The following is a 14,160-nucleotide window of genomic DNA, read 5'->3' as shown; positions in this document are numbered from 1 at the left end:
AGTTTATATATTTAAGTATTTAGAATCCAAAACGAGGAATCCAATGCTAATTTAACCCTAAGCGTCTGACATTTCAACGTCTTCGTTGTCTTCATCACTTTCGAGATCTCTTAACAGTTTGACTTCATCCATTTCTTTTTCTTTGTCTTGCTCTTCCAAACTTTCTCTCATTAATCTAGCCTTTTCTTCTTTGACTTCGCGTTGCACAATAACGTATGAACCTAAAGGCGTTTTCTCCCAAGCTACATCGTTCAAGAATCTTGAAACTTCGGATTTGTTGTTTGGCCCAAATTCAACGTCAGATCTCTTGTCTTGAATAAATGCGCTATTTTGGTTTAATTTTTCGACGATGTTTGATAAACGTTTGTTGAATTTGATGTTAATCGAAGTCTTGATATAACGACGCAAGGAGATAATCACTGGTGTCACAAGTTCGGGAAATGCGATGTTTTTACAATATAGAGCAAAATAATCACCTAATAAGTCCGCAAATTGTTCAGATAAACCTTCTTGGTATACTCTAGTGTTTAGGTAAGCTTGTGTACATTTGATATTGTGATCAAAGTCAAAAGCGGCCAGGTTGACACTTTTCTTAGGTGCCTTAGTGAAAGCAGTTGAGGTTAAAATTTCAGAAAGAAGAGGGTATATTGGAATGAATACGCCACTATTTTGAGAAAGTCTAATTAGTGATTTAATCAGGTAAAATCTTAATGGGAAAAATTGAGGCGTTGGAATTAGTCTGATTACACCTAAAGTAACTTGAACCAATGGATAAATCAACTGTCTCAGTGGAGATTCACGGCCATTTTCCTTTTCTGGTTGACATGCAAATGATAAAACGCGAGACCAGAAATCTAAGGAATGACAAAATTGCCAGTTGTATACAATTTTGTAAGCTTCAGCAGAGTTAACTTTGCTTGATTGTTTAGTCGTTGCGTTCATAGTGTTTCTTAAATGGATGGCCAACTGTCTAATATATTCAAACCCGATTTGGTAACCGACGACTTCATCAATACCGAACAGTTCAGCAGCTGAATTTTTTTGGAAATTAATCAAAGGCATAGAACGCATATTTGTTTTACGACAACTTTTAATGAAAGTAGAGTAAGTGGTTTTCAAAGTTGTTTCTAGCATGGATTTCTTGAATTCCTTGGTGGTGTTTATCAAGAAGGCAAAAGAAGCAATCTGTGTTTCCAATTCTCTCGTTGTCGACCATACATCAACAATTGATTTGATAAGTTCCTTTAAGATCCTTCTATATGATAAAAGGTAAGGCATCAATTCATTGACAGAATGCAAAATTAAAGCAGCAGTCTCGGTATTGGTAATATCGTTCAATAAGATCAATAGAGAACCAGCATGCGATTTGACAATGGACGACATTTTTGAAACGGTACCTCCATTTGGTAAAGTTCTTGAACCTTTAACAATCTTGTATGGGGCCATTTTCTGAATTGCCTGTGGTACATCCTTCAAGACCATAAACATCAGTTCGTGAAATGCCTTTTCATCGGTAATTGCGTACTTGTAGTCTTCAATGTTTTCTTCTTTATTCAAATTTACAGCCACCTTGAAAGCACTGACAATGTTCCTCAATAGCTTCAAGTTTGGCGAATCATGTAATTGTGTTTTCCATTGTTTAACCAACTTCAAAGAAAGCGCAACCTTCTCTTTTACATGCTCAACTTGTTCAGATGTTTCAGTGATTTTCTTGCCAGCTTCAGCATCTTCATCTTCACCGTTAATTCCATCCAATGGATTGCTTCCTCCAAAATCCAGCAAATCCTTATCATTTTCTTCCAAATACTTGTAAAACTCTGGATCCTTTTCAGCCAGCTTTGCCATGCTTTGTCCCATGTCCTCTTCTTCCTCGGAAGATGAGTCCTCATCAGATTCATCCTTGGCAGTCTGTTTCTTTTTCAATTTTTTATTCTCTTTTGGAATTTCAATACCCTTTTCAAAGAAGTTTTCCACAGACATGTCTTTGAAAACTTCCTCCTTAGAAGCTTTTTTCAACTGTTGGAATTCTTTAGTACCAGCAGCATTGGCTTTTTCTTCATCAGTCTTATTACCACGACGACCTTGGATTCTCTTCTTTTGGTTCTTTTCCTTCTTTCTTTGGTCGAGGGTGTGCTTCAAATGTTTCGATTGAAACTTTTTCGTTGATTTAGAAACTTTACCCATCTCTACTCGGTTTATTGCTGGCTTCGTAGATCTAATTCTTTGCCCAAAAATTGGCATCAATAAGAAATTCACATACAAAAGGTATGTTTCTATTATTCCAAAAAAATTTCAAGCTCATCTCATCGGAAAAAAAAACAGAAAATTTTTCAGAAATCGTTGGAGATGATACAATCGACTTACAGCTTAAAATCCAGGATAATAGTCTATAATAGAAGTATGCTTGCAGATAAACCTTTCAAGCACTACATACAGTTACTTGAAGCAACTTAGTATGCGGGGATGTTGAAACTAAGACTTGTTTTTCGAGGGGCACGTCAGTTTTCCGGTAGTGTGATAACGAAGGTAAATTGTGCATCGTGTTCTATAAAACTACAAGATCAGGACTCTAGTATAGCAGGATACTATACGAAGCCAAAGAAGCTGCCTGATTCAAGATCAAAGCCCGATATACATGATCTGAAATATTTACTGTTCAGTCAAGATATACAACTGTCGAAGCAAGCGGCTTTACATGATCGAGATCACATCACCACCACGGATATCGAAGAAACCAAAGACGAATTGTCATCAAGAATTATTTGCAAAAGATGCAGCGATGCCCTCCACCAAAATCGTTATGAGTTTAAAGAGTTTCCTGAGAGTGCATTAGATGAAGTTCTAAACTATATCCCTAAGAATTCAAACGTTATGCATATAGTTCCTTTTGTAGAATTTCCTTTGCATATGAACCCTAATATTTTAAAAAGTCATGATTTGGATGCCACATTGTTGTTGACCAAAAGCGACCAACTGTTCAAGGACAAGACTTCTGTTAGCAAGAAGGTCCCTATTTTTATGAAACAGTTTCTGAAGTATAATTTAAGGATCGACTCAAATAAAACATTTGCTATATCTGCATTGAAAAACTGGAATATTTCCATGCTTTACAACTCCCTCAGAAACTACACGTATTTATTGGGGAATCCTAATGTTGGTAAATCAACTTTAATTAACTCTCTTCTACAAAGATACCTTGGGTATAAAATCAAAGTGAATCCGACGGGCCAAATCAACTCGCCTTCCAAAGAAGTGATGCAAGAAGCTCTCAATAAGCCGAGAAATTTCTTCAGGACCCAGGCTGCTGGCGTATCGCATATTCCTAATTTGACTAGATCCATACAGGCTTATCAAGCGTCTGGTAAAATTATTTTCGATCTGCCAGGTTATTCTATGCCTACATCTGGATTGCGCTTAGAAGAATTATTCGATAAAGATTGGCTTCAAAGAATACGAAAGACGAACTTATTCAACCGTAAGCAGGTGAAGAAGAAAAATTATGAGTCGATGTGCGGTACTTCACAAGGTGCATGTTATACCGTCGGAGGCCTTTTTTACTTGGTGCCCCCAGAAGGGTCCATAAATCAAATCGTGAAGTACATTCCAGGCCCATCGACCAAATTCAAACATATCGAAAAGGGTATTGAAGTTTTTAGCTCGTGTGTTTCGTCGTCGGGAACGCATGCATTATCGCAGTGTTGTGGAATTAAAAGTCCATTATGCGACAAGGAGCAATATGCGCGATATGCAATTCCACCTTTTGTTGGTAGTATAGAGATTGTACTAAAAAATCTAGGGTATATTTTACTGCGAACCACGGGAAAGTATGATTTCAAAGGGCTTCATGAAATATGGGTTCCAAGAGGTATTGATGTGTGCATTAGAGAACCGCTAGAAAAACTAATTGAAACCGGCTACGAACGTTATATGGAAACGGACGGAAAAGAATCGAGTTGCCCTAGAGACAGGCCGATCATTAGTTCCCTGTACGAGGTGGCCAAAGATGAAACGGATGTTTTGAACAAAGTAAAGCGATTGTATTTGGATAGAACGAAAAATGATTTATCTGCCAGGAGATTTGCTGACGATGATCCTTATGATCTAGTAAAACAAGAACCTGAAGAAAAGTCAAACCCGTATTGGTATTACCAGTGGTAATGTTACACTATTGTTTATGGAGAATTAACTATGTATCACTAAACTTGTAAATATTAGGCAACTTCTTTAAGTAACCAAATGAAAAAGCAAAAACGAATATATAGCAATAGAAAGTATTATGAATTATACTGTTGATGTTTATTCTATCTACAAAACACAAATAAATTATAAGAAAATAAGGCAGGTCAGAAAAATAGAGCCTTATTCCTGAACATGGGGAAAAAAATGTAGGAAGGAAATGAATACTATTATACAATGGTACTGTGAACAGTAAGAATATTTTCGTAAGGTAAAAAGTAACAATAACAAACAAAAAAGGTCAAACAACACTGTTCAAAATAAAGTTTTCATTCAAAAAAAACTGAAAACGGAAAGAGTGAAAATAAAAATAACATAGTAATAGTCAGTTTAATGAATATATTGGTTGAAGCAATCAAGCAAATGTGGTGGAAAACATAATGGTAGGGATGATAATTCCTTCATCTTTTTTATAAAAGATGCAAAATCTCAATCGCTTATATTCATAGTGAAAATCTTTAATTTTTAGTTAATATTAGCAAAGGCATTCTATAGTACAATTGTAAAATAATATTAGAACCATGAAAAAAAGACAAATAATAATCAGTGGAGAGAAAAAGGTAGGAGAAAAAAAAAAGCAACAGGGCAATGGCTCCCAATGAGAGAAAATAAACAACATATGGGACCAATCAATGGCTAGAGAGAAACAAACAACACAGTATTTTCAGGACTTGGTTAAAAAAGTGATTGGAAAAAGAAAAAGAAAACATACTAGGATAGATAGCAAAGCCGCATCCTAATACGCTAGTAAATCACCACCAAGAAGAGTTGTTTGAAGAACCACCGCTGTTACCCCAGCCAGATGATTTGTTGTCGCTACCCCAACCGCTGCCACTGCCGCTGCCACCTCTGAAGGAGCCCTCTCTACTCTTTGGAGCTCCCCAGGAGCCACCAGCGCTAGCGCCGCCGCCACTCTTACGGTAATCTCTGTTACCACTGCTGCGACCGAAACCGCCTCTACGACTGTTGCTTCTGCTACCAGGAGCACTCATCATAGCGTCTTTCAAAAATGGAGGAACTTCTTGGTTAGCTTCAGTCAAAATTTCATGCAAACCTTTGACAAGGTTAGCGTTTTCGCTGTTGAAGAAGGCGGTGGCAAGACCGGTGTTACCGGCACGACCGGTTCTACCAATTCTATGGACGTAATCATCGACATCGCTTGGCAAGTCGTAGTTGATAACGTGGGTGACGTTTGGAATATCTAAACCTCTAGCAGCAACAGCGGTGGCAACCAATAGACTGGCGGCACCAGATCTGAAAGCAGCCAAGGCACGTTCTCTTTCGGATTGAGTACGGTCACCGTGAATGGCAGTAGCTCTGAAGTTTTGCATGATCAAGAAATCTGTCAATTGGTCGGCCATTCTCTTTGTTTCCACGAAAATCAAAGTCAAACCATCATCAGTGGTGGCAGACAATAAATCTAATAGGGCGGATTTCTTATCTTGGTTTTCAACGTACAAGACCTTTTGGGTAATGTTTTCAGAAGTAGAACCGACTCTACCGACGGATAAAAAGATGTAGTCACTTAAGAAATCACGGGCCAAATGTTGGATATCAGCTGGGAAAGTGGCTGAGAACATAAGGGTTTGTCTTTCACCAACAGGTGTCATGTCACAGTCTTCGACGATATGTCTGATTTGAGGTTCGAAACCCATATCCAACATTCTATCAGCTTCATCCAAGACCAGGTACTTGACGTTGGCCAAAGAGATCTTACCACGTTCCAACAAATCGTTCAAACGACCTGGGGTAGCGACCAAAAGATCGCAACCACGTTCGATTTCTCTTAGTTGGTTACCGATTGGAGAACCACCGTACACGACACAAGCCTTGACCCAGGATCTGTAGGTGAATTTCTTGGCTTCGTCGAAAATTTGTGTAGCCAATTCTCTGGTTGGGGCCATGATAACGGCGGTTGGGTAGGCCTTTCTTTGGTAGAAGGAGCCTTGAGCTTCTGGTTGAGGGGATGGACCGGTCTTGAAAGATTCGGACAAGACGGGGAACAAAAACCCACCGGTCTTACCGGAACCAGTTTGCGCACAAGCCATCAAATCTCTACCGTTGGCAACGATAGGGACAGAGTATTTTTGCACTGGAGTTGGCTTGGTGAAACGGGCTAGCTTGATATTTTCCAATAACAATTCGTCCAATGGTGGAGAGGTAAATTCTGTAATTGGTTCAGGAGCATCCTTACCGGAAGCGTCCACTGGAATATCATCGTAGTTATCGAAGTTGATACCGGAGGATTGGAAGTTTGGATCCTCAGGAACACCGAATAAGGTTGCCTCGGTTCTTTCGTTTCTGGCGGCTGGGACGTGTTTGCCATCGACCCATCTACCACCGGAACGGCCGTTGCCTCTGCTACCGCCGCTGCCTCCGTTGTTGCCACCGAAGAACCCGCCGCTGCTGTAGCCACCACCGCCACGACGGTTGTTACCACCGAAGAAACTGCCACCACGGCCACCGTTGTAGCCGCCGCCGTTGCTGTTGTTGTAGTTGCTGCTGTTGTTTCTGGCACCTCTTGGTTTGCCTCTTAAGTGAGGAGGAACGTAACCATTCTCGTTGTTGTCGTTGATGCTTAAGTTTTGCACTTGTTCGCTCAGTTCAGCCATAATATATAATGCTTTGCTTGGTATTCTTGCTATATGTCCTTAGACACGTTCCTATGCAACTCTCTTTTTCCCGTTCCTCCATCTCTTTTATAATTTTTTCTCGAGTCGAAGAAAAAAAAGAAAGAAGAAGAAAGAAAAAAAAGGAAGGTGCGCCTCGTGCATGGTGATACGTGCAGGGTGATGCCTTTTGTTACTATTACCGTTATTTACATACATAAGCTTTAAATACTCTTGTGAAGTGGTGCTACATGAGAACACCCTTGGTGGAGGGCACGTCGTTGGTGCCGTTGGGGGAGGTTGCCTCTCTGATGGCCACGGCGAGGGCCTTGAAGGCGCTCTCGCTGCGGTGGTGATCGTTCTTGCCCCGCAGACAGTCCACGTGCAGGGTGATTCTGCTGGCCTCTGCGAAGCTTTCGAGAAAGTGCGAGATCATCTCGCAGGAGAGGTCACCGACCTTCTCTCTCTGCAGGCCAAGCTCGACCACCGCGTACGGCCTGTTCGAGAGGTCGACCACGGCCCTGGACAGAGCCTCGTCCAAGGGTGCGAACCCTGAACCGAACCGCTTCACACCACGCACGGCCCCTAAGGCCTCTTTGAAGGCTTGTCCCAACGCGATCCCACAATCCTCGGTGGTGTGGTGGTCGTCGATGTGCAGGTCCCCGATGCACTCGACGATCAGCGACCACCCGGCGTGCTTGGCCAGGGCGTGGACCATGTGGTCCAGGAACCCGATGCCTGTCTGGACGTTGATCACCTGCGACTGCGTGGCCTGCTCTGCAACTGCGTCCGCCTCCCGTGCTGGGAAGATCGAGTGTTCCAGCGCCAGCGGACCACCCTTCAGGGCGATCGCAATCTGGATTTTGGTTTCGTTTGTAATACGCTTCACTAGGGCCTTTTGCTCTGACATTCTTGCGCTCGTGTGTCTTGCCAGCTCATTCTTGTGTTGCTTGAAAACTACACTTTCTTTATAAGAAGTCTTTATCTAGTAGCACTGATAGTGCAAATCGCTAAGGAAAAAAAAAGAGTCATCACAGCTGGAAAAAAATGAAAATCATTACCGAGGCATAAAAAACCGCAGCGTGGTAGTAGAGACCTGCAAATGTACAGCAGAGGAAGAGGGACCGTGTCATGACTTCTCTGGCTAATGCGGTGTTCAAAAGGTATCTGGCGGTGAGGCCTAGCGCCCACCAAGCTGTCCAGGCAAGAGGCAAGAAGAAGTCGTCGTCGTCGTTCGACAAGTTTTTCCCACAACAGGGCAATGGCAGGAAAAAGCAATGGGAGGTGCTGAATGAGGACAAGGCCTCGTGGTTCAAGAGGAAGTACGCTCATGTGCACGCCAGGGARCAGGACCATACAGCGGATCCGTATGGCAAGAGGAAAGCCCACGTCGATAAGCTAAAGGAAATCAAAGTCCAGGCGAAATTAGATCAAAAGAGGCACAAGTCTAAGTTCCCAAATAGGAACATTGTGCAGAAGCTCTTGAACGACAACCCCCTTTTGGAGTACGTCTACGGTACCAACAGCGTGTATGCGGCGCTGCTGAACCCTGGGAGGAGTTCCCACTCGCGTGTGCTGTACTACGGGAGCATACCGGCAAAGATCCTTCAGAAAGTCAATGAGTTGAAGATCGCGACGGAGCTTGTGGACAAGCACAGACTGAATTTGCTGACCAACTACGGGGTGCACAATAACATTGCCCTCGAGACCAAGCCCCTGCAGCCGTTGGAGATCGCATACCTGGGCGACGTGGACACCACCGCAGCGGATCTAACCATCCACGAGTCGGGCTTCGACAACGAAGAAGTCGTGCACAGTTTGCCCTACAGCACACGGGAGGACTCCAAGGGGTTCCCCCTGGGGCTGTACTTGGACGAAATCACCGATCCGCACAACATCGGGGCCATTGTAAGGAGCGCATACTTTCTTGGGGCAGACTTCATTGTGATGTCGAGGAGAAACTGTTCCCCATTGACACCCGTGGTGTGTAAAACTAGTAGTGGGGCCCTCGAGCTCCTGCCCATTTTCTACGTTGACAAGCCGCTGGAGTTCTTCACCAAGTCGCAAGAAATGGGAGGCTGGACGTTCGTCACGAGCCACTTGGCTGACGCTACCGCAGAAAAGTACACGACAGGGAAGGCGCTCAGCGTACATGACCTGAACGGCATGTGCACCAAGCTGCCCGTTGTGCTGGTGGTGGGGAGTGAAAGCCAAGGTGTAAGAACCAACCTCAAGATGAGGAGCGACTTCTTCGTCGAAATTCCCTTTGCCGGTTCCGGGACTCACGAGCGGGATCCCGACCGCATTGTAGACTCGCTCAACGTGAGTGTGGCCACTGCACTGTTAATAGACAATATCCTCGCCTGTAAATAGCCTTCACATAGCATAGTATAGCATATTGTAGATATAATCAAAAATCCCTTACCCGAAGAGTGGCGGTGAAAAAAAAAAAATAATTGATCTCGACGACGTTGAACACGTATTTTATTCCGAACGCCCAAATGCCAGATTGAGTTTCAGGATTTGCCAGGTTATATTGCACGCAGCATTACAGTACAACGGAGTCTGGTTCTATTTTAGGTTAATCCTTTTTTTTTTGCTTCCTTTCCCCTCCATCTTTATTCATTCTTTCTAATCATTTTTTTCTTCTGTTTTGTTTACATTACATTAAACTGATTTTCCCCTTTCTCTTCCTACCAACGAAATAGCATCTTTTCAATAAACACAACCGTCGCCATGTCCTCCCAACAACATAAGTTCAAGCGTCCAGACGTCTCTATCAGGGACAAGAAACTGGACACTCTTAACGTTCAATTGAAGAAAATCGACACCGAAATCAATTTGATCAGAAAGCAAGTTGATCAACACCAGGTCAACGATGGCACTCAACAAGAACGTAAGAAGTTGCAAGACAAGAGTAGAGAAATTATCAAGACTCAAGCTGAATTGAAGAACCGTAGAAGCAACATTCATGATTCTATTAAGCAATTGGATGCTCAAATCAAGAGAAAGAACAACCAAATCGAGGAAAAGTTGGGCAAAAAGGCTAAGATCTCCTCCACCGCAGAAGCCAAGCAAAGAATTAATGAAATCGAAGATTCCATTGCCTCCGGTGATCTTTCTTTGGTGCAGGAAAAACTACTAGTCAAAGAAATGCAATCTTTAAACAAATTGATCAAGGACTTGGTTAACATCGACCCTATTAGAAAGTCCGTCGACGCTGACAAGGCCAAGATCAATCAGTTGAAGGAAGAATTGAACGGATTGAACCCAAAGGAAGTCTCTAGCCAATTCGAGGAAAACCAAGAGAAATTGAATGACATTCATTCAAAGACTCAAGGTGTTTACGATAAAAGACAAAACTTGTTCAACAAGCGTACTGCCTTGTATAAGAAACGTGACGAATTGTACACTCAAATTAGACAAATCAGAGCTGACTTCGACAACGAATTCAAATCTTTCAGAGCTAAATTGGACAAGGAGCGTTTAAAGCGTGAAGAAGAACACAAGCTTTCCAAATTATTGGAACAAAAAGATGTTGACATGGGCAAATTGCAAGAAAAATTGACTCACGCCAAGATCGCTGCTTTCACCTACGAAATTGGAGCTATCGAGAATTCCTTACTTGTCTTGGACCCAACCTATGTGAAACCTAAGAAAAATATTTTGGCTGACTTGAACGAAACTGTTTTGGAAACCAAGCCTGCCAGAAAAGTTGTTGCTGATGATTTAGTCTTGGTCACCCCAAAGAAGGATGATTTTGTCAATGTTGCTCCATCCAAATCTAAAAAGCACAAGAAGAAGAACCAACAAAAGAACACCGAAAATGAACAACCTGCATCCATTTTCAACAAACTCGATGGTAAGTTCACTTTGGAACCAACCTTGATTGCTACTCTAGCTGAATTGGATGTTACTGTCCCAATTAACAATGATGATGTCAAGATCACCATTGAGCAATTGAAGAAGAAGCATGAAGAACTGTTGTCCAAGCAAGAAGAGCAAACAAAGCAAAATATTGAATCTGTTGAAAAGGAAATTGAAAAATTGAATTTAGATTACTCCAACAAAGAACAACAAGTAAAGAAGGAATTGGAAGAAAAAAGATTGAAAGAACAGGAAGAAGCTGAAAAGGACAAGGAAAATTAATAATACACATATAGCATCTATTTTTCGCTTTCTCTTCAGTACCCAAGAAATTGATGTTTTGGCCTTAAGTATTACTATTCTGCTAAGCAGCGTTTGTTTTAAAAGCCCTTTTTTTATATATCTTTGTCTATATATATATATATATATATATATATATATATATATATATGCGCAGAAAATAGTGATAGTATAGATTGTTTCTCTGCTTCAAAGAATAAAAGTAAAACTCTATACCGTACTCAAAATATGGATTTACACAATCGCGTACAATTTATACCTCTACATAATAAATTGCAAATTAACATCAATAGGATGTGACGATGACAATTGTGGCTTTTGAGAGTACTTAGCAGCTAATTCTTTTCTCATATTTTGTAGCAGAGACAAATACGATTGCTGTGGTTGTAAAGTGATCACCTTGATAAAGGCATGCGACATCGCGCCTGTGTTCTGGCCATCTTCCACAGCATCTGCTGAAGTTTGATTATCCTTAGAACCCGACAACATAACAATATCCGCAGGTGAGAATTTGATTTGTTTGACACGTTCTCTATCGACATTATTGCCCATGCCACCTTTAACAGTTTTGAATATGGAGCCCAAAGATCCCATTAACGCAGCCCTGTTTCCCGTAGCATACGAAAGCGCAGCTTGCAGCCCATCTTGGCCGACGTCCTTCCAGATATTGGGTTCTTTGATGACCCCCTTGGTAGAGTAAGTGTATGGTAGATCCAAAACTGTACCTGAGTGACAGGAATCAAACAAGGCTGTTAGTCTAACACCCTGTTGTAAAGGCTTTACCATGATATCATGCATTTCATCGTCGATGATCTGCCCTTGAGATTCAAAGTCTACCGGATATATAACATCATCCATTCCATCTTCTTCGTCTCCATCCAAATCTTCCGTCTGTCCACCATGACCGGAATAATGGAAGAACAAAGAATCATTGGGCTGCGCACCCTTAACAAGCCACTGCATGGCCCTGAGCATATTGGCCCTGGTTGGGACCCTGACCATATCGTTTTGATCGTCCGTTAACATGACAATGTCATCTGGATTATAACCGTACCCATTAGTCAAAAAATTAAAGATGTTGTGAGCATCGTTGATACAGCCACGCAGCGCGTTTCTCGAACCTATGTAGTTGATACCGATAATCAATGCCTTTCTGCGCCCGGTACATTGGGAGTACTGATATTGCTGATCTACACCCTGTATGGTTTGCGCTTGCGGTGGAGGCATCGACATGTTCTGCGGTGGACCATACATATTGGAAGCGTCCATATTTGGATTGTTGTACCCGTTATTCAATTGAGATTGTGCCTGCTGCTGTTGGAATTGTGGAGGTGGATACGTGGGCCTGTTGTAGTCCCTAGGCGGAGGGCCTGGTGGAGGTGCAAATTGTTGGTTAGGAGGGGCGCCCATGGGGCGCTGGTACCCACCATTATCATTAGAGTTGTTGTATGTGTAATTTCCCCTGCCAGGATACATGATTGCGGCTGCTGTTGAGCTCTTATGATTGCTCAGACGAATATCGGATACTGATCTATAAATCTGGGCTCCTATTCTTGCAAAGCCATGCTTTTTCAAATAGATGGTTACCCGGGTTACTGACTTCTTCTCGAAGGAGTTTATACAAGAGCAGTCGTATATATACTAGGCACGATGGGCGTTAACTGTACAGGGTAGTGAGATGCACAGGGTCGAGGAGGAAGAGGAGAACTGAAGCAATGTATAAACCATCGGCTAGAGTGCTATGTTTTGAAAGACATGCGAGATGGCTGTCATCAAGTATTAGACGTGGGACAAGCGCGACTCCGCCAATAGGATCCAACGAACTGAACACTGATTCAGATCGTGGTAATGCTAGAGCTGCAGCTGATGTTGAAGGTGTGGCAAGTCGGTTATCCGCTGCCCCCCCAGCGCGCAAACCCAGGGAGAACAGAAGAAGGATCACAGAGTTTAAAGATGCGCTTAATTTAGGCCCATCCTTTGCGGATTTTGTTTCAGGGAAGGCTTCAGACATGATCCTGGATCCACTAGAAAAGGCAAGACAGAATACAGAGGAGGCCAAAAAATTACCACGTTGGCTTAAGGTTCCTATTCCCAAAGGAACCAACTATCATAAATTAAAGGGTGATGTGAAAGAACTAAAGCTAAGTACAGTCTGTGAAGAGGCAAGGTGTCCCAATATTGGCGAATGCTGGGGTGGTAAGGATAAATCTAAGGCGACGGCTACCATTATGCTACTTGGTGATACCTGTACTCGTGGATGTAGATTTTGTTCAGTAAAAACCAATAGAGCACCTAGTAAACCTGACCCAATGGAGCCGGAGAATACCGCAGAAGCCATCAAAAGATGGGGATTGGGTTACGTTGTATTGACTACTGTTGATAGAGATGACTTGATTGATGGTGGTGCCAATCATTTAGCCGAAACCGTCCGTAGAATTAAGCAGAAGGCTCCAAAGACCCTGGTAGAAACTCTTTCCGGTGATTTCAGAGGAGATTTGAAGATGGTGGATATTATGGCACAATGCGGACTTGATGTCTATGCACACAATTTAGAAACAGTGGAAGCACTAACGCCACATGTTAGAGACAGAAGAGCTACTTATAGACAATCTTTAAGTGTTTTGGAAAGGGCGAAAATGACAGTTCCCACACTGCTTACTAAAACTTCTATAATGTTGGGTTTAGGAGAAACTGATGAACAAATTATACAAACTATGAGAGACCTGCGTGACATTGGATGTGACGTAGTTACTTTTGGCCAATACATGAGACCAACAAAGAGACACATGAAAGTCGTGGAGTATGTAAAGCCCGAAAAGTTTGACTACTGGAAAGAAAAAGCCTTAGAGATGGGATTCTTGTACTGCGCTTCTGGACCCTTAGTGAGGTCTTCGTATAAAGCTGGTGAAGCATTCATTGAGAATGTTTTGAATAAGAGAAACAAAAACTAGCAGACCAGTTAAAATGCGGCGAAGAAAATTATTGTTTGTTACTATAGTTATAGAAATCTTCGCTCGTTTGATTATTTATTTATGTCTTGTATTTTATTTATTTTTATGGTTAGTATATTTTCATCCCGTGTATTTATTTGGTAACAATGAAGTTGGAAACATGCTAAAAACTTCAATTGGCATCTGTCTTTCATAGT

The 14,160-nt window shown here is 42.1% G+C and overlaps 8 protein-coding genes across 8 annotated transcripts; 4 read left to right on the top strand and 4 right to left on the bottom strand.

The window, feature by feature from the left end:
- Positions 1-57: 57 nt before the first annotated feature.
- NOC2 (mRNA-binding ribosome synthesis protein NOC2) lies at positions 58-2,241 on the bottom strand (the record flags this gene model as incomplete). Its single annotated transcript, XM_018368032.1, has 1 exon — positions 58-2,241. The coding sequence occupies one exon, from the start codon at positions 2,239-2,241 to the stop codon at positions 58-60; it is 2,184 nt and encodes a 727-aa protein (XP_018219414.1).
- Positions 2,242-2,463: 222 nt separating this feature from the next.
- On the top strand, positions 2,464-4,158 carry GEP3 (Gep3p; the record flags this gene model as incomplete). Its single annotated transcript, XM_018368031.1, has 1 exon — positions 2,464-4,158. One exon carries the CDS (start codon positions 2,464-2,466, stop codon positions 4,156-4,158), a length of 1,695 nt encoding a protein of 564 aa, XP_018219413.1.
- An 830-nt stretch (positions 4,159-4,988) lies between these two features.
- DED1 (DEAD-box ATP-dependent RNA helicase DED1) lies at positions 4,989-6,848 on the bottom strand (the record flags this gene model as incomplete). The annotated part of the gene is made up of 1 exon (XM_018368030.1): positions 4,989-6,848. The coding sequence occupies one exon, from the start codon at positions 6,846-6,848 to the stop codon at positions 4,989-4,991; it is 1,860 nt and encodes a 619-aa protein (XP_018219412.1).
- A 244-nt stretch (positions 6,849-7,092) lies between these two features.
- Positions 7,093-7,755, bottom strand: HIS3 (imidazoleglycerol-phosphate dehydratase HIS3; the record flags this gene model as incomplete). The annotated part of the gene is made up of 1 exon (XM_018368029.1): positions 7,093-7,755. The coding sequence occupies one exon, from the start codon at positions 7,753-7,755 to the stop codon at positions 7,093-7,095; it is 663 nt and encodes a 220-aa protein (XP_018219411.1).
- Positions 7,756-7,976: 221 nt separating this feature from the next.
- Positions 7,977-9,218, top strand: MRM1 (Mrm1p; the record flags this gene model as incomplete). Its single annotated transcript, XM_018368028.1, has 1 exon — positions 7,977-9,218. The coding sequence occupies one exon, from the start codon at positions 7,977-7,979 to the stop codon at positions 9,216-9,218; it is 1,242 nt and encodes a 413-aa protein (XP_018219410.1).
- A 363-nt stretch (positions 9,219-9,581) lies between these two features.
- BFR1 (Bfr1p) lies at positions 9,582-10,994 on the top strand (the record flags this gene model as incomplete). The annotated part of the gene is made up of 1 exon (XM_018368027.1): positions 9,582-10,994. The coding sequence occupies one exon, from the start codon at positions 9,582-9,584 to the stop codon at positions 10,992-10,994; it is 1,413 nt and encodes a 470-aa protein (XP_018219409.1).
- Positions 10,995-11,273: 279 nt separating this feature from the next.
- MCA1 (Ca(2+)-dependent cysteine protease MCA1) lies at positions 11,274-12,488 on the bottom strand (the record flags this gene model as incomplete). Its single annotated transcript, XM_018368026.1, has 1 exon — positions 11,274-12,488. The coding sequence occupies one exon, from the start codon at positions 12,486-12,488 to the stop codon at positions 11,274-11,276; it is 1,215 nt and encodes a 404-aa protein (XP_018219408.1).
- Positions 12,489-12,727: 239 nt separating this feature from the next.
- Positions 12,728-13,963, top strand: LIP5 (lipoate synthase; the record flags this gene model as incomplete). Its single annotated transcript, XM_018368025.1, has 1 exon — positions 12,728-13,963. The coding sequence occupies one exon, from the start codon at positions 12,728-12,730 to the stop codon at positions 13,961-13,963; it is 1,236 nt and encodes a 411-aa protein (XP_018219407.1).
- Positions 13,964-14,160: the final 197 nt, after the last annotated feature.

This window comes from Saccharomyces eubayanus, chromosome VIII, assembly GCF_001298625.1.
Source record: "Saccharomyces eubayanus strain FM1318 chromosome VIII, whole genome shotgun sequence".
Classification (NCBI taxonomy): Eukaryota; Fungi; Ascomycota; class Saccharomycetes; order Saccharomycetales; family Saccharomycetaceae; genus Saccharomyces; species Saccharomyces eubayanus.
Note: the sequence above shows the minus strand (reverse complement) of the source record. Positions and strands in the feature narration are given on the sequence as shown.